This window comes from Spermophilus citellus, assembly GCF_964194105.1.
Source record: "Spermophilus citellus genome assembly, chromosome: 12".
In the NCBI taxonomy this organism is placed as follows: Eukaryota; Metazoa; Chordata; class Mammalia; order Rodentia; family Sciuridae; genus Spermophilus; species Spermophilus citellus.
In genome coordinates this window covers 118,122,578-118,142,380 of record NC_138198.1, presented here as the reverse complement: position 1 = coordinate 118,142,380, position 19,803 = coordinate 118,122,578, and the positions used below count along the sequence as shown (strand labels likewise).

Below are 19,803 nucleotides of genomic sequence, written 5' to 3'. Positions count from 1 at the left end.
AACATGAGTCCGGTAGCAGGCCAAGGTGAACAGCGGGAGTCCAATTTCCATATGAATGTAAATCTTAACATAATCATCTCAGTGGCTAGCTGGCGTCACTTTACAACCAAAGGTGCCATACATCGTATATTTGCTTGTGGCTCCTAGCACTGAAGGAGTTTTAGCCAATTAAATTTCTCCTGTTTCTGTATGCTCTAAATGGTGGCACTTAATTTTTAAGAATTTCCTTAAAGAGATTTTTTAGAAATAAAAAAGCAGTCATGAAGTTTATTTGGAAAAATAAGAGGCCCAGAATTGCCAAAGCAATCCTTAACAAGAAAAGTAATGCAGAAGGCATCATAATACCAGACCTTAAATTATACTGCAGAGCTATAGTAACAAAAACGGCATGGTATTGGCACAAAAATATAGAACAGAATAGAAGACACACAGGCTATCCACATAAATACAGTTATCTCATAACTAGACAAAGGCACTATAAACATACATTGGAGAAAAGATAGCCTTTTCAACAAACGATGCTAGGAATACTGGAAATCCATATATAGTAGATTGAAATTAAAGCCCTGGAACTCACCCTGCACAAAACTCAAAGTGAATCAAAGACTTAGTCAGAGACCCTGCACCTTCTAGAAGAAAAAGTAGGCCCAACTCTATCATATCGGCTCAGGACCAGACTTCCTCAATAAGACTCCTAAAGTGCAAGAATTAAAATCAAGAATCAGTAAATGGGATGGCATCAAACTGAAAAGCAAAGGAAACAATCAAGAATTTGTACAGAGAGGGCTGGTGTTGTGGCTCAGCAGTAGAGCGCTCACCTCACACGTGCAAGACCCTGGGTTCAATCCTCAACACCACATAAAAATAAATGAATAAAGGTATTGTGTCCAACTACAACTAAAAAAATAAGATTAAAAAAAAAAGAATATGTACAGAGAGCCTATAGAATGGGAGAAAATCTTTACCACTTGCACCTCAGATAGAGCACTCGTCTCTAGGATATATAAAGAACTCAAAAAACTTTAACACCAAAAAAACAAATAATGCATTCAGTAAATGGGATAAGAAACTGAACAGACACTTCACAGAAGAAGAAATACAAATGGTCAAGAAATATATGAAAAAATGTTCAACATTAGAGAAATGCAAATTAAAACTATACTGAGATTCCATTTCACTCCAGTCAGAATGGCAATTATCGAGAATACAAGCAACAATAAATGTTGGCAAAGGTGTAGGGAAAAATGTTCATGCATACATTGCTGGTGGGACTGCAAATAGGTGCCACCACTTTGGAAAGCAGTATGGCGATTCCTCAGAAAACTTGGAATGGAACCACTGTGTGCTGCAGTTATCCCACTCCCCAGCATATACCCAAATCAGCGTACTGTAGTGAGGCAGCCACATCAATGTTTATAGCAACTCAGTTCACAATAGCCAAACTGTGAACCGTGAACCAACATAGGTGCCCTTCAGCAGATGAATGGATAAAGAAAATGTGGCACATATACACAATGAAATATTACTCAAAGAAGAATGAAATTATGGCATTTACCAGTAAGTGGATACAACTAGAGAATGTCATGCTAAGCGAAATAAGTAAATCCCCAAAAAACAAAGATCAAATGTTCTCATGTGGATGCTAACCCATAACAAGGACATGAAAGGAAGGGAGAGGGGACAGGAATAGGAAAGACAGAATGAATCGGACATAACTTTCCTATACTCATATATGAATATACATCCAGTGTAACTCTATATCATATTCAACCACAGTGGGATCAAAACTGTAATGTGTTGTACCCCATATATGTATAAATGTCAAAATAACTCTACTGTCATGATTATCTAAAAACAACAAATTAATTAATTAATTAATTAATTTTAAAAATTAGGCAGAGATGTAACTAAGTAGTAGATTGCTTGCCTAGCATATGAAAGGCCCTGGTATTTTGGCACCACCAAAAATAATAATAATATTTCAAAATTATTAACTTCAAACTTTTATTTATGTTTGATGTTATTATTTTTCATCTCAAACAGAAAGCAATAGATCTTGCTAGCAAAGCAGCACAAGAAGACAAAGCTGGGAATTATGAGGAAGCCCTTCAACTTTATCAACATGCTGTACAGTATTTTCTCCATGTAATTAAATGTAAGCTAAAAGTTATTTTTTTATTTAAAAACATGCAAAGGAAAAAATTACTCTATTTCATTTATAAAAATTGAAATACAAACCAGAAAATTTTGAACCATGCATTTGCCCCCCCAAACAAATTCTACTTTCTTTCTAGTAACTATTAAGCACTCAGACTTAACTATCAAAACTAACAGCTATCATAGTTTTTACTTTGTTTACGCAAACATCTTAAAATGTCCATATTCAATGGAAACAGCTTTTTATTTTAATTATAGTATGCCAAAATTATATATAATCTGAACTTACTCTGTAAGCATATGCTTGGAAATAATTGTTTTTAAAAAAGGTTGGAAAACATTCATTTATTTAACAACCTCATATTGCACGTTGATCATGTGCCAAGCATTCTTCTGGGCACAAGAGATACAATGATGAGAGAAAAGTGGATAAAAACCACTGCTCAGGGGCTGGGGTTGTAGCTCAGCGGCAGAGCGCTTGCCTTGCACATGTGAGGCACTGGATTTGATCCTCAGCACCACATGAAAATAAATAAAGAAAAGATATCGTGTCCATATCAAAAAAGATCTTTAAAAAAAAAAAAAAACCACTGCTCTTATGGATCTTACACCTAATGCAGTTGTATACATCAAGGTTGTCTTTTGAGCTTCCCTATTTAATCAAGAGGGCTTATGCCCAATTAAAGTGAAACTAAGAATATAGTACACAAGCTGTATGGGGGCAATTCCTTGTATCACATGTATTGCTGAAGTAGACTTTTGAAAATAGCCCTGACATTCTGTTATGTAGTAAAATTACTATGTTGTTGGTACATATAATATATGAAATTTCCATCACTTTGTATACTCTTTGAAATAAAACTTACATAGACATTAATGGAAATAGCTAATACTGCTTCACTTCTGTTTATCTTTTATTTTTTATTAACATGAATGAAATTTTTTTTTTTTTTTTTTTTTTTTTTGTGGTGCTAGGGATTGAACCCAGTGCCTTGTGCATGTGAGGCAAGCACTCTACCTAATGAGCTGTATCCCTAGCCCAACATGAATAAATTACACCTCTAATGGGGTTCATTGTGATACTTTAATACACACATAACAGTATGCACTGATCAAATTTAACTCCCCTTTATCCACATACCCCCAACCTCTAACTGCTGTTCTACATTCACGTTGTTTTTCTTACAATTGGTTTTGTGTGAGACAAGCAGCTTTAACTATTTTCAAAATGTAACCTATATAATATCAAATAATTTCTTATTTCTTAACTTAAAATCCCTGTTGTCTTGCTCAGTTCTTTTTTGTATCAAATTCATTGTGTGTCTCCAACCCTTTGGGGGGAAAAATAGAAAAGAATTGATAATCATTGATTAACAGTGAGTTAGAGATGATCTTTTCCCTCTCCCCCAATGTAGAATTCCTTTGTTTAAAGGAATATGTCTTAAGAGTTTTAAAATATTTCTGTACAGAATACTAATGAAAATCTCATTCCCTTCAACAGATGAAGCACAGGGTGATAAAGCCAAGCAGAGTATTAGGGCAAAGTGTACAGAATATCTTGATAGAGCAGAGAAACTGAAGGAATATCTGAAGAAGAAGGAGAAAAAACCACAGAAGCCAGTAAAAGAGGGACAGCCAAGTCCAGCTGATGAGAAGGGGTATGTATTTCAGAGTGTTGGATTCCACTGTGTCTTTTAACTTTTCCTCTATGAAATACATTTCTTTTGTTGCCTGTTTCTATCAGTAAAAGTTTTGTTGGGACACAGCCTCACCCATTGCTTTACATGTTGTCCTCCAAGGCTGCTCTGATACTGTAAAAACAGAGTGGAGTTTTTGCAATAGAGACTGTGGCTGCAAAACCTGGAATATTTACTGTTTGGTCCTTCAGAGACAAATGTTTCCTGACCCCTGGTTTAAGGGATGATACATCACCTAAGGTGACCCTCCATGACCACTTGCTAGTGATAGGGGAAGACATTTGTAAAAATGGCATGGAATGGCCTGGAATACCCTCTGACCATCATGTAAATATTAAGCGTTAAAGTTATAGGAGTGACGTGTGAGTTAAATCTTTGACCATGTGGACAAAAAGATAACTTCAGTAATATAAATAATTGTTTGGATATCTTAGGCAAAGTTTTTTGATGTGAATTTGCATTGTATTTGCTTAAATTTCTATTAAATTTGTCATTGTGAAAACAAACAATAACATAATTTATAAAATTGAAACTAATTATAAGTTATAACCCATTTTATAAATTGCAAAATTATAAATTAAAATCCATGTATAAATTATATAATTTATAAACTTTGAAACCCATTTTTGGAATATCTTCCTAGATAGGAAATACATCACTTATAGAGACAGAATTTATTTATTTGATATGTAATATATGAATGCCTAGCTCTGTGCTAAGCAGGTGGAACATCTTCTAACCAGATTCTCTTTGACTATTTTGCTGATTGGTGCCAGAAGTGGTTCTAGGTGACACACTCTTAGGAGAAGAATGCTCTTTGCTGGGATGATTGGGACTGGTTGGGGTGAAAGCAGCAAGATTTTGGTGAGCTTTAGAGGATATCATACAGTTGATGTTCATAGTGGCACAGGTCCCTAGATAATCCCTGCAGTTACAAGGAATGAAAGTAACAGTGCTTTAGAGACTTTGTGGCTTCTAATGTAGACCATTTTGAAGAACATGAGGATATAAGAACTAAACCTGATTGGCTGTTTCAAACTCCATAGCAGGAAATTGGAGGTTTAAAGTTTTATATTCTCCGTTGAAGACATGGTTAGGGAACCAGGGCAGGAATTTTCTGTGACACCGGAGAATATTTTATCTTCTGCATCCACAGTATTAACATAACAAAACTCAGATCATGATTTCATTTTGGGAATTATTGAATTTTTACTTGGTGCTTCTTACGTGAATGAGCATTAATGTAAGGCAGGAACTCCAACTTGAAATTAAAATACTAGGAAAAATTCAGTGCCCAGAGCCTCCAACTCTCACTGAGACTCTCTTGCCTACAGAAATATTTTGTCTTCCTCTGTCTATTGAGGCTCTTCCAGTCTTGTTTGAAGACCCTGTAATCATCTCTCCTGTACTGGTTATTGAGGGATGCCAGTTTTTATCCTATAATAAACAGTAGGACTCACTTTGGCTAATTTAAACAAAAAGGGATTTGTTGCTGGCTATTGCCTTATAGAAATCTGAGAGTCTGAGAATAAAGCATAGATGCCATATCACTAGGAGAGGTACCCATTATGCCATGTGAGGACATGTAGTTATGAATTCATGTGTATGTAGATACGTCATGTTCAGATCCCACTGCTGCCAGTTCCCTGCCAAGTGCTGCCAAGGCTTGGAAGCACACAGTAAGACCTCTGCCACACTTCCTCAGTAAAACCAGTGCTTCCATCTGAAGATTTGGTCTCCATGGAAGCAACTTCCACCTTCTTAGAGGAACTTGGGTCTCATGTGGAACCCTACCTGTAAGGGAGCCTACAAAGGGCAGTTTTTTAAATAAGTACAACCTTTACAGTAGAAAGCATGATGAGGGTGGTTGAAGTGAGAGTTGCGTGAATCATTCTTATCTCACCCATAACCCTACCTAACCAAGGCAATCCCATTTTGGCATAAAACCTGTCAGAATTTTCATTTCCTTTATATTTTTTAAAATGTGATAATGCCAGATGAGTGTGGTGGCACATGCCTATAATACCAACTACTTGGGAGGCTGAGGCAGGAGGATTGCAAGTTTGAGACCAACCTGGGAAACAGAGCAAGATCCTGTCTTAAAATAAAATAATAAAAAGGGTTGGGAATGTAGTGCAGTGGTAGATTCCCCTGGGTTCAATCCCCAGTATTGAAAAATATATATATAATGCCCTGTTTTTTTGTTTTGTGACTTTTTCACTCAACATTGTATCAGGAATATCATTCTGGCAAACTATTTCTTCAACATCATTTTTAAAGGTTGCAATGTGTTCTATCATATACTAATTGCTATAATTTAAGTTGCCAGACCAGGTGTGGAGCACACCTGTAATCCCAGGAGCTCGGGAGGCTGACAGGAGGGTCACAGGTTCAAAGCCAGCCTTAGCAAATTAGCAAGGCACTGTCTCAAAATAAAAAAATAAAAAGGGCTGGGGATGTGGTTCTGCAGTTAAATACCCCTGGGTTCAATCCCCAGTACAAAAAAATAAGATAAAAAGTCATTTTAAATTCCTATATGTGAACTGCTGAGTTGCCCATTGTTCTTTGGGTTCAGTTAATTTTCATCAAGAAACCTCACTCATTCTTTGTAATTCTTAGACTAAGGGTCATAGATCTTGTACCTTAGATAATTAGTATTCTGGGTTTTTTCTTCCTAGAACTAATTCTTGTTCCAAGTCATATTTTGCCTGGTCCTGATGTTTTATTGTTATTTGCAACTCCTTCTCTGTAATATATCTTAAATTCTTTGTGGAATAATGTGTGGAGCATGCATTTATAATTCATACATATGTAAGTATATCATGGAAATTTGGAGATAGTTCTTGACTTCATTGTAGTCTTTTTGTTCCTTCCCTGTTTATGCCTCCCTCTTAATTGATAATATACCTGCCTCTTATTTAATATAATATTAAGAGTAATAAAGTAAACATAACTTTAAATGTGAATGTCTTATTTTGCCATTTAAGTTGCAAATATTTCAGGTTATTATTCCTTCATTTTTGCATTATTTGATGGAAGTGAGTGGTCATTTGAATGTATTAAATTCTTTTTATTAGGAATGACAGTGATGGGGAAGGAGAATCTGATGATCCTGAAAAAAAGAAACTACAGAATCAACTTCAAGGTTGCTTTAGATTTTATTATTAAACTTACTGTCTTCTTGAAAAGACACTTGGTGAATTGTGTATTTAATTGTTTTTTTTTTCCTTTCCCTCTATATTTAAATGAGGTTAAACTGTCATTTATGAGGTATAAAGAATTGAATAACTGTCTTTAACATGTGATAACGGTGTTCCCAGTTATCACATGTTGGCTTTGTTTAAAGTGTTTTTTATATGGTTTCCCCTCAGTGGTTTGATATAGTTTTTTTTTTCCCATGGATTAAAAATATTGCTTGTTTTATATCTGCCTTTAAAAGGCTATCAATCAACTTATTCTTTTTCATTTGCCCCCTTGTAGAGAAGATAGTATTTATAATATTAGCACACTGCAAAAATTGAAGGCATTAAAATTTTGCTATTGTCAGAGAAAAAGAAAGAATTAGGAATTACAATTGGTTTTTATTGCTATTTCTTTGACTGATTTGAAGATGGTTTTTGTGTTTCCTACTTGCTCTTCCTTATCTGCTTTTCATTGATCCTATTTACATGTATCTCTGTATATTTCTCTTTTAACTGTTTTACATGCCACACCTATATAAGTCCATTTCATTCCATTCTGTAGTGAAGTACAGTGGCATAATGGAAAGAGAGTGGGTTCAGATCTGAATTCCACCTCAAACTTGATCACTTAAAAGCTCTCTAATTGTGGGAAAGTTTCCTAACCTCTGAGTCAGGGTCCCCATCTCTAAAATGGAAATTTATAATATTTTCTTTTCATGGAAGAAAAATGACCGTAAATACATCATAATATTTTACATGACAAAATTTAGGGACTTGATAAATGGTAGCACTGTGTATGTAAAAAGGCATCTATTGTTGGCCTTCTAAACTGCTAAAATGTGATTGTTCTTTGATATGTTAATGTTTTTTTCAAATTTAATTTTAAGCCTAATTGTTGGTAGTATGTATTTGTTTGTTTGAATCTTTTGAAATAGAATAAATGACAGGGAATAACTTTCATGATGCCGGCTCAGCCTTGGTTATTGAATAGTGAATATACCTAGCTTAACCAGACTTTTAGCCTTGCTGTACTAATCTCCATTTTGCCCATGTTTCTGTCTTACACAGTCCAGCAAGATGTGTTGGAGAACACTTAGGATAGTACCTTGAAAGCAGAACAGTTGATGAGGACAGCTTTATGGAGAGAGAATCCACTGTGCATCCCACTGCCTGAAGCTGTGCTGTGTACACTGCATGTTAGCATTTATTAGGTTGTCCAGTGTTCTGTGACATGTGACCTTATTTCAGTTGTAAAGCAAGACAGTTTTTTCTGTCTGCTTTATTGGTTTTGCTTTAGTTTCCCCTCTACTCCCTGGCCCCTTGCCCCTCACAAGAGAAAATCTAAAAAAGATGTAACCTTTGGCTGGGGCTGTAGCTCAGTGGTAGAGCGCCTGCCTCACACATGTGAGGCACTGGGTTTGATCCTCAGCACTACGAAAAAATAAATAAAGATATTGTGTCCATCTACAACTAAAAATATATTTAAAAAGATGTAACCACTTTTTAATAGATATTTCTGTAAATTCTCTGACAGTTATAAGCATGAGAGATGTGAAAAAAAAAATACAAATGGTTAAAACATGTGAATGAGGAAATTTATTTGGAATGTCAGGATGAAATAAAATAAGAAAGGAGCCTCAGCCTTTCATTTATAATGTATAAAGTTTTTGCCACATTTTAATTTAATGATTTGATAAGGGATTTTATAGTATAATATCCTCTTTCTGAATCATCTTCTTTTTCCTGAAATAAATCTTGTATTTCTGCTTTAAATTATGACATTATGTGTAATATATGGTTGTCAGAATTAAAAACAGGCTTATGATTTTTGTTACCTAACTTTAGTGACTTTTGAGGTTGAATAATGTTTTGATGTATGCATAATATAATCAAAGATTGGATAAATTTATGTAATAAGGTACATTCAATTATTTATATTCTTCAATTAATCCCACCTCCCCTTTTTAGGTTTTTTTTTAGTTGCAGATGGACACAATACCTTTATTTTGCTTATTTATTTTTATGTGGTACTGAGGATTGAATCCAGAGTCTCACACATGCAAGGCAAGCGCTCTACCACTGAGCTACAACCCCAGTCCCCGCTTTTTAGTTTTACAAACCATTAACTCTTGATATATATGTTTTCATCAGTAAACATTCTAAAGTCACCTTTAAATTTTGAGGACAAAGGTATTAATTAAATGTGAAAGTAAGCTTTTCATATTTTTAAAATTGCACAAAATCTTAGCTAGATGATTCACATATATAAAGTAAATTTGCTTTTGTATAACATGAAATCTTATTATATGATGTAGGTATTTTCTTCTGTGGAATTACTAATCTTAGTGGAGCATGAAAGAAAAAGTGAAGCTTTATATGCAAAAGTGTTTATGATTTCATTTAATTTTAGTCTGACAAAGATTTTCATAATTAGGCAAGTTGCCAAATGGTCTTAGAATAATAGTTAATATTTTCTAACAAGCAGAAATGACTTATGAAACTAATTCCCTAACCAGTAAATTGTGTGATAGTGTTTTCTTATACTTAAAACAACTATATGTCATCTTAGAACAGGCTGCTTAGTAAAAAGTGTAGAGTTGAGCAGTTTCTATAAACTAGAAAATTGGAAAAGCTTTTGATGAAAGATAACTAGAAAATTTTGCGAGTAAACTGTATTAAAAGGTCTTCTTGGAGTCTTCCTGCAACAGTTGCTATGGCTTTTTGAATATATTGCATTCAGCAAATAAAATTATTCAAGTAACTTTGTTAATTTACAAAAATTATAACTAGGTCTATTTAGAAGCCACATATGAAATCTCAGGAAAGTACTGTGGATCTATAAAGATACACATTCCCTTTTCCATCATCCACTTCTGCTTCCATTCCATCCCTTTCTGTCCTCCTTTCCTTCTCCCTTCTGTTTGTCTTCAGTTAAAGTTATTAAGTGTATTTTTGTCTCTGTGGTTGAAGAGAACATTAGATCACTTTTCTTTTGGTTCACGAGAAATAGTAAATCAACCCCCATTGAACCAAGTACACTTGATGCTCCAGAATTAATGTAGTCAAATATTATAACCACTTTATGTGGTGTTTGGTGCTTTTCCAAACACTCTTAATATTCATTGTCACTTGATTCTTACACTAACCTAAGAATTTTAGGTTACACTAACCTAAGTTGGGCAGGTAGTATTATTTCAACAAATAAGGAAGCAGAAGTAGATAAGTGTCCTACCCTAGGTTATCCAGTCATTTACCCAGGTTCCTTACTCCTGCTGACTACTCCCAACAGTTACTACTTCTTCATTCCATTTTTAAAGAGTCATGACATTCTTTCATATATGAAGTTTTTTTCCCATCTTTTAATTTAATGGTTTGCTGATAAATTTCATAGTATAATATTTTTTTGAATCTTTTTTCTTTTTTCCTGAAATAATATTTTAAATCTTTTTCTTTTTAGTTTATGACATTGTGTATATGATTTTATAGTTTTTAGTACACAGAACTTTTCCAGACAGATATATAATGCATTTCTTTTAACATTATTTCATGCTATTTTCCAGCTTTGATGAGATTAATTTAAAGATGACATAATTTTGTAGGTGCCATTGTTATAGAGCGACCAAATGTGAACTGGAGTGATGTTGCTGGTCTTGAAGGAGCAAAAGAAGCACTTAAAGAGGCCGTGATATTGCCGATTAAATTTCCTCATCTTTTTACAGGTGAGATGACTTTTAATTAAATTTTATCTGGCGATTTTTTTTAAAAGATTAGTGACTAAGGTATAAAAAACATTGTGAATTCTTGTCACCATATCATGAATTTTTATCTTAAATTCTGATAGTTATAAGGCAGTGATACATCTATACACAAAGATGTTTTATTTCTTATATGTAACTATGCTTAAGGAGAACAACCTATATATCAATCAATAGGGCAAAAGGCAAATTACTAACATTCAGTGGAGTACAATTCACTAAAATATAGTGTATATCTGTTAATAAATTTAAATCTGTACTATAATTAATTGAAGGATGTCTACATCTATAAGATCAAAAAACAAGTTATAAAATGCATATAGTATGGTTCCTTGTTTATTAAATAAATGGGTATGCTAAGAAGTGGTTGACTTTATGTTTGCTAATGAGGTAAAATTATAGATGATTTTTGCATTTTGTTTTGTCTTTCGTCTGAATTTTTTGCAATAGTCATGCTTTAGTTTTTAAAGAGTATTTCCATTTCTTAAAAAGTGAAGAATTAACTTCACAGCTTCAGGTGAAATACATATCCTCTAGGGACAAAGGGACAGTTCATTATCAGAGTGTTGCTTAGCCACCATCTGGAGAAAACTCAAACTCTGGCTCAGGTAGTCAGTGCCCTGTCTGTGCTAACCTTGCCTTCAGATCATCCCTTTTGTGACTGATGACCTGTGTCTATGATATGGCTACACCCACAGTCCAACGTCTAGCAGAGGTGTTTCCTTTTGAAAACAAGCTGGTTTATATAGAAAGCAAATCTGTGATGTTGGCCTCAAACTGAACAGGTCCAGACAGTGAAGTCGCATAGAGCAGTGATGAAGAAAGCAAAGCACCTGTGGGCCTCGCGTTGTCCACCTAGCTTCGGGGTGCACCTTACAGCCTAACTTCAGGAACACGAGACACACAGTATAAGTTGGCAACATAGTGCTATAAAGGTACAAAATTGTGGTTGAAGTCATTTTCTGTTATGTTACTTTGCCAGTGTTGCCCAAACGTGAGTCATTTGTGTATCATCTTCATGAATTTTTCCATTTATGTGTATCATTATTATTTTTAAAATATTTTTTTAAATTGCTCACTTTTTAGAACAAGCTTTTTATTAAAGTATGGCATAAATACAGAGAGACATGCAGGAACCCGTAAGTGTTCAGCTTCTTTAATTATCACAAAGTTAGTATGCCTATGTACTCATTCCCAGCATGAGAAATGTTATATTGTCAGTAGCTCAGTGTTTGCCCTCTGCTTCTGTCCTCTCCAGAGGTCAGCAGTCTCTCTTGACTTTTAACAGTATAGACTACTTTGTCTGTATTTGAACTTTAAATCACCTTACTTACTTTTGCTGAGTGACATTAAAGACGTTTCTGTCTACTATAAATGAAAAAAAGTATCTAACACATTAAAAAGATAATTATATTTAAAAAGTATTTGTATACCACTGTGCAGTATTTCATCTGATATCAGTGGTATTTGTGCTCTGGTCAGGGAACACTTGACTAATTTTCTTATATTGAAAAAAGGAAACCTGGCATGGTGGCGCATGTCTATAACTCCAGCAACTCAGGAGTCTGAGGCAGGAAGATCACAAGTTTGAGACCAGCCTCCATAATTTAGTGAGACTCTGTCTCAAAGTAAATAAAAAGGGCTGAGGATGTAGCTCAATGATAAAGCACCCCTGGGTTTATTCCCAGAACCACCACCAAAAAAAAAAAAAAAAAAAAAAGGAAAATAGAATTCAAGTAAAAACTAAGTTTTTTACAACAACAAAAATAATAATATTTAGGGAGTTTTGTTTTTAATGCTGAGATTGAGCCCAGGGGTATCTTACTGCTGTGCTATATCCCTCATCCTATTGTTTTTTTTTTTTTTTTATTTAGAGAAAGGGTGTCACTAAGTTGTCAAGGCTGGCCTTGAACTTGTTATTCTTCCACCTCATCCTCCCAAATAATGTTTACATTTTGTTAGTGATCTACACATCATTCTGGTAGACACTGTGTGTCCATCCACGTTTGTATACCTAGTAGTATTTTAATGTGTATTTGATATTTTATTGCTAGCTATAACAGCTTGGTTTACTTTAGGCAGCATTGTAATTTCTTATTAGCAAAATTGAGGCACAAAGATTGATTTGTTCCCTTGTTACATTGTAACGAAACTAGATTTAAAATTAGAGCTCCCATATCATTCTCCAACCACCGGTTATAATACCTACCTTACCTTCCCTATAGATTCAAAAATTCAGCAAAACTTTGAAATCATCTAAACTGTTAGGTTCATTCCTCCAAAGGTCATACATATTTTTAAAAAATTCTTTCCAGCTGCCCTTCCTTTATGGATGCAGTTTCCTGCAATATCTAGGTGCTGAGCAGTGCACACAGCAGATAGTCAGAAAATGACCTCTAGCCGGACTCTTTTCCCCACTAGACTTGAAGCCTGCATAGGTAGAGATCCTTCTGTCTTGCACATGCTGATTTTCAGTACATATTGGTCAAATGAATGAGCAATCAAATGACATTCTTACTAGGTTTATATTAGTGTAAATACACTTTTGACAAAGTAGTCTCTAGAAAAAGCAAATGCATTTAGGACACACTTACGTCAGATTGATTTATTTTAAAATATTTTAAAATTTAAAATACCTTTTTATGCTTACAAGTTTAGAGTGAAAACCTTTTCACATCATTCTTCAGTATGAGTATTGTCTATAGTAACTGAGTAATGGTCTTGGAATTCTCACATTATTTTTCTAATCAAATTTTAGGCAAAAGGACCCCTTGGAGAGGAATCCTATTATTTGGCCCACCTGGAACAGGAAAATCCTATTTAGCCAAAGCTGTAGCAACAGAAGCAAACAACTCAACATTTTTTTCAATATCTTCCTCTGACCTTGTTTCTAAGTGGCTAGGTGAAAGTGAAAAGTAAGTAGTAAATCAATATTTTTTTTAGTTTTTTCTTTGCCTCTTAGTTACTATATCAATCTGTAAAATTATATCATTAGTAGATATTCAGAGAAGCAACATAATGTAGTGGTCAGCTGGGCACGGTGGCACATGCCTGTAATCCCAGCCACTGGGGAGGCTGAGTCAGGAGGATTGCAAGTTCAGTGCCAGCCACAGCAAAAACGAGGCACTAAGCAACTCAGTGAGACCCCATCTCTAAATAAAATACAAAATAGGGTTGGGGATGTGGCTTAATGGTTGAATACCCCTGAGTTCGATCCCCTGTGCCCCCTCCAACAGAAAAATAGTTAGTCCCATAATGCATCATTCCATAATTAAGAATTATTGGAAAAAGTGCATTAGTAAAAATTATAAAATGAATTATCTAGCTATTGCATTCTTGTAGCATTGGTATATTGCTTTGCTGTAGCCTCATATTAGTTTTTTAGATTCTGAAAATTTTTGTTTTTAGACTAGTTAAGAACTTATTCCAGCTTGCCAGAGAGAACAAGCCTTCTATTATTTTCATTGATGAAATTGACTCTCTCTGCGGTTCAAGAAGTGAAAATGAAAGTGAAGCTGCACGAAGAATTAAGACTGAGTTCCTGGTTCAAATGCAAGGTAGTAATGCTGATTTTCAAAATAGCTTCTATTATATAACCATTATTAGAACAACAGTGGGCAATAAATTTAAGTTGAATTTCTTCTTTCTAACATTCTTTCATTATGCCATGTTTCATTCTGATTGTTTTCATATGCATACATAATTTTTAACCAGTTGTAATTATCTTATAGGACTCAATTAATTGAAATAGCAGATAATAATGTATACACTTATACCAGGAACAATATCAGTCAAGGAAATATTTTGGAAAGAATATAAATGCCTAAGTCTTTGTTCCATTTATGTGGTGCTGAGGATTGAACCCAGGGCCTCACATGTGCTAGGCAAGTGCTCTACCACTGAGCCACAATCCCAGCCCTTGAGTTTTGTGCATGGTGAGAGATAGGGGTTTAATTTTATTTTGTTATATATGGATTTCCAGTTTTCCCAGCACTATTTGTTGAAGAGGCTATCTTTTCTCCAATGCATGTTTTTGGCATCTTTGTCTAATATAAGATAATTGTAATTTTGTAGGTTAGTCTATCTTCTATTCATTACCATTGGTCTACCAGTCTGTTTTGGTGCCAATATCATGCTGTTTTTGTTACTATTACTCTATAGTATAGTTTAAGGTCTGGCAGAGACCCTGTGTCTAATAGAAGAAAAAGTAGGCCCTAATCTCCATCATGTGGGATTAGGCCTGACTTCCTAATAAGACTCCTTTGGCACAAGAATTAAAATCAAGAATCAATAAATGAGATGGACTCAAACTAAAAAGTTTCTTCTCGCAGAAGAAACAATCTGGGGCTGGGGATGTGGCTCAAGTGGTAGCGTGCTCGCCTGGCATGCGTGGGGCCCGGGTTCGATCCTCAGCACCACATACAAACAAAGATGTGGTGTCTGCCAAAAACTAAAAATAAATATTTTTTAAAAATTCTCATCCTCCCCCTCCCTTCCCCTCTCCCCCCCCCTTTAAAAAAAAAAAAAGAATCTGTGAGGTGAATAGAGAGCCTGTATCTTGGGAGCAAATCTTTACCCTTCACACATCAGATAGAACACTAATCTCTAGGGTATATTAAGAACTCAAAAAGTTAAAACACCAAAAAATGAATAACCCAACAATAAATGGGACAAAGACCTGAACAGACACTTCTCAGAAGATATACAATCAGTCAACAAATATATGGAAAAATGTTCATCATCACTAGCATTTAGAGAAATGCCAATCAAAACTACTTGAAGATTTCATCTCACTCCAGTCAGAATGGCAGCTATTATGAATATAGACAACAATAAATATTGGCAAGGATATGGGGAAAAAGGTACACTCACACACTGCTGGTGGGACTGCAAATTGGTGCAACCAATATGGAAAGCAGTATGAAGATTTCTTGGAAAATTGGGAATGGAACCACCATTTGACCCAGATATCCCTCTCCTCAGTCTATACCCAAAGGACTTAAAAACAGCAAACTACAGGGACACAGCCACATCAATGTTTATAGCAACACAGTTCACAATAGCTAAAGTGTGGAACCAACCTAGAGGCCCTTCAATAGAGGAATGGATAAAAAAAAAATGTGGCATATATACACAATGGAATGTTACTCAGCAATAAAAAGAATAAAATCATGGCATTTGCAGGTAGATGGATGGAGTTAGAGAAGATAATGCTAAGTTAGCCAATCCCAACAAACCAAAGGCCGAATGTTTTCTTTGATATAAGGAGGCTGATTCATAGTGGGATAGGGAGAGGGATCATGGGAGAAATAGATGAACTCTAGATAGGGCAGAGGGGTTGGAGGGGAAGGGAGGGGGCACGAGATTATAAATGATGATGGAATGTGATGATCATTATTATTCAAATTACATGATTGAAGACACGATTTGGTTTGAATATATTTTGTATACAACCAGAGATATGAAAAATTGTGCTGTATATGTGTAATAAGAATTTTAATGCATTCGCTGTCATACATAAATTTTTAAAAAGTGGGAGAAATTAACAAAACAAAAAAGGAAAAGTATTCATCTGTAATCTAGGAGGTTTGATTCTTGGGAATATTTGCATTATATTATACTAATATCACATTTGATTAAGCATAGATGGTTTTTCAGAGAGACTCAAGATGAGGCACTTCAATGCTGAATCACTACATTTCTTAACATACAGACAGTTTTTTAAAAACACCATAATGACCCAATTAGTTAAAATATTACTTATTTTAATACAGGGGTTGGTGTGGACAATGATGGAATTTTGGTTCTGGGAGCTACAAATATACCCTGGGTTCTGGATTCTGCCATTCGACGAAGGTATGACATTCAGTGAAAATCCTTCATATAAAATCTTTATATAATGATTATTATACAAGTACAAATAACATAAGTAGATTTTTTTAGTAAAAGAAAAATTAAGTCAGTAATTGTTAAGTTGAATATGAAAATTCAGTTATAGGGAAGGTAGGAAGACTTTACTTTTCACTGCTTCATAACTCCCTTGAATTTAATTGTGCATGGTAAAAAAAAAAAAAAGCACTTCAGTCCTTGCCACATTTATCCCATTCATGGTTTGATTTGCCAATATGCTAGATTACCAGTCAGTACCAAGAAAGGAAATATGTTAGGTACTTTTGAAAAATAGCCTGATTCCAAACCCATCTCTAAAAGTAACAAAAACTTTTAAAATCTCAGCCATGGAGAGTTACCTAAAAGAGAAAAGTCTACAAAGACCAATTAAGTTGTCCTTCATCACTTTCTCCCTATCTCCAAATACTGAAATTCTAAGTATGCAAAATGACTATTAATAAAAGCATAGTATTTGTTATTTATGATATAAGATTTTTGAATATACTCATTATAATAAAGCAGACATGTTATATAATGTTTATTCTTTAAGAGTTTGACTAATTTTACTATTTTAAATTTAGAAAATTGTTATCTCTGTCTTATTATGCATTAATTCTTTGATCAAGCGATCAAAGAACAATTTTTTTAGAAATATTATTCTGTAGGATATATCTTTTTATGTCATGAATTCCAGGCATATAATAAGCCTGGTGCAGTGGCACACACCTATAATCCCAGCAGTTCCAAAGGCTGAGTCAGGAGGATTGCAAGTTAAACGCCAGCCTCAGAAACAGCCTGTCCCAAAAATAAAAAGTACTGGCAATATACTTCAGTGGTAAAGAGCCCCTGTGTTCAATCCCCAGTATACAAAATCAGTGAATTCCAGGCATGTAAACACTATGGCCAAAATTACCCAAAAATTGTATGAGAAAGATTCCAAACTGGTTTCCTAGCTATTTTACTTTTGCTTTGTTTTTTTTAATGTGTCCTTTATTTAACCTAAATGCATGTTTAAGTCTGGCACATTGTTCCAGTTGGTATAACTGAGAATGTTAAATATCTGTTTCTTCTTGAAAAAACCCTAATTTTCAGTTAAAATTAGTATATGTTTTAATATCCTTGATATTATTTTTTTTAAGATTTGAGAAACGAATTTATATTCCTTTGCCGGAAGCCCATGCCCGAGCAGCAATGTTTAAACTACACTTGGGCGCCACTCAAAATAGCCTTACGGAAGCTGACTTCCGAGATCTTGGGAAGAAAACCGAAGGCTACTCAGGAGCAGATATAAGCATCATTGTACGTGATGCACTTATGCAACCTGTTAGAAAAGTGCAGTCAGCTACACATTTCAAAAAGGTAAATAACTTTTCATGTATTTTTAAAATGAAGTTTCAAGACCATCATTAGTTTGTCTTCAGAGGAGTTAGAGTTCAGTGTTGTATAATAATATAGTAATTGGGTTTATAGAATAGACTTTTTTTGTTGTGTTGAAAATAAGTTCTCCAATAAAGTTTATTAATAACCATGGATAGGGCTGGGGGTGTGGCTCAAGCGGTAGCGCGCTCGCCTGGCATGCGTGCGGCCCGGGTTCGATCCTCAGCTCCACATACAAACAAAGATGTTGTGTCCGCCGATAACTAAAAAATAAATATTAAAATTAAAAAAAAAAATAACCATGGATAGTCCTAAAGTGACTTAAGATTTTCTAAGTAATAACTTCAAATTTCTCCATATAATTTAGACATAGGTATACAAATTTATATAGTTGTAAGGCTGCTGCTGATGTAGCTAGAAAAACCTTGAGCAGAATTGGTACATTTATACCTGAAGAACAATAATACAAGCTCATGTCTATTAGATATTCCCATTGTCTGGCACTGCACTCTATTCTTATTATTTCATTTGGTCCTCACAAAAACAAAGAGGTGCACATAGCCATTCATCTGTTACTTGGATCTAACACAGTTTGTCTAATGTATTACAATCAAAATGGGGCAGAGGTGTGATCTGTTTCTAAGTATAAAGTGTACTGAAGTCACAACCATTTTGCTGTCCTGCCATGCACTTTTCTACCTGCTTGAGGAAGTTGGAGCATAGATGGCTAAGATAACAGTGTTGTAAAAAGACCTGGTCTTGAGATCCTGACTTAAGTAACAGTGGACTAGGTAACTCAGTCCAGCCATCTTGAGGCTTGAGGGTAGTAATATCTAGTGTTACTCATAGTAGTATATGTGACAGTTTATATATGTGTGTGTGTGTGTGTGTGTGTGTATAAATAAACTATTAGAAAAGTAATCACACAGTATATAAGACCAATATACCATACTAAAGTTTTTCTTTTTAAAGTTAGAGCTTGAATTAAAATTTTAACTTAAAGCCAGGAATCATGGTTTACCTATTTAAGTCTCATTTATCTAAAATGGAGATAAACATTGAAGTGCTGTTGTGAGAATAAAATGAAATAATATTCATAAAACACTGTTTGTGCTACCTATTTATCTTCTTCAGCCATTTCTTTACCAAGAAATATAGTAAGCTCAGGATTAAGTTGATGCCACAGCCATTATATTTCTTTTAAATTCTCTTTGACATTTGGAAACAATAAATTTTTATTCAGAATTTATCACTCCATTTTATGTCTTAACTACCAGGGTCAGGACATATAACCATGAAGAAAGGTCCTTGTTGGTAGCATAAAAGTGAAGCACCCAGATTGGTTTTAACACTGGGGCTTTGGATCACCAACTACAGTAGATATCTCTGTGGCTCCATATTTTCCACTGGGTTCCCCCCACTTGGTTCTTTTTTTAACATTTGGATTCATTTTAACATTATTATAAAGGCGTGGAATATAAATTGCTCTAATTCAGTCCCCAGTACTCCCCCTTTCCCTTGCCTCCCCCACCCTCCACTGCCTAGTTCTCTTTTCTCTGCTCTACTGATCTTTGTGCTATGTACTTAAAGGGTTGTTGGGTTTTTGGTTTTTTTATTGTTTGTGTATTTTTAATTAGTGTCTTATGGACATACATGATGGTGAGATTCACTGTGGTATATTTATATATGTACATAAGAAAGTTAATTTAGATTCATTCCACTTACCTGGTCCCTGCCCGCCTGCAA

At 34.7% G+C, this 19,803-nt stretch overlaps 1 protein-coding gene across 1 annotated transcript in view; it reads left to right on the top strand.

Moving 5' to 3' along the window:
* VPS4B (vacuolar protein sorting 4 homolog B) overlaps positions 1 to 19,803 on the top strand; it is a 34,187-nt gene that overhangs the window by 10,075 nt on the left and 4,309 nt on the right. The window contains exons 2-9 of the mRNA XM_081263451.1: positions 2,044 to 2,155; positions 3,659 to 3,815; positions 6,932 to 6,999; positions 10,636 to 10,755; positions 13,550 to 13,706; positions 14,200 to 14,348; positions 16,566 to 16,647; positions 17,820 to 18,039. Of these exons, the coding sequence (XP_081119577.1) occupies positions 2,044 to 2,155; positions 3,659 to 3,815; positions 6,932 to 6,999; positions 10,636 to 10,755; positions 13,550 to 13,706; positions 14,200 to 14,348; positions 16,566 to 16,647; positions 17,820 to 18,039 (1,065 nt within the window). The remainder of the gene's footprint in view (positions 1 to 2,043; positions 2,156 to 3,658; positions 3,816 to 6,931; positions 7,000 to 10,635; positions 10,756 to 13,549; positions 13,707 to 14,199; positions 14,349 to 16,565; positions 16,648 to 17,819; positions 18,040 to 19,803) is intronic.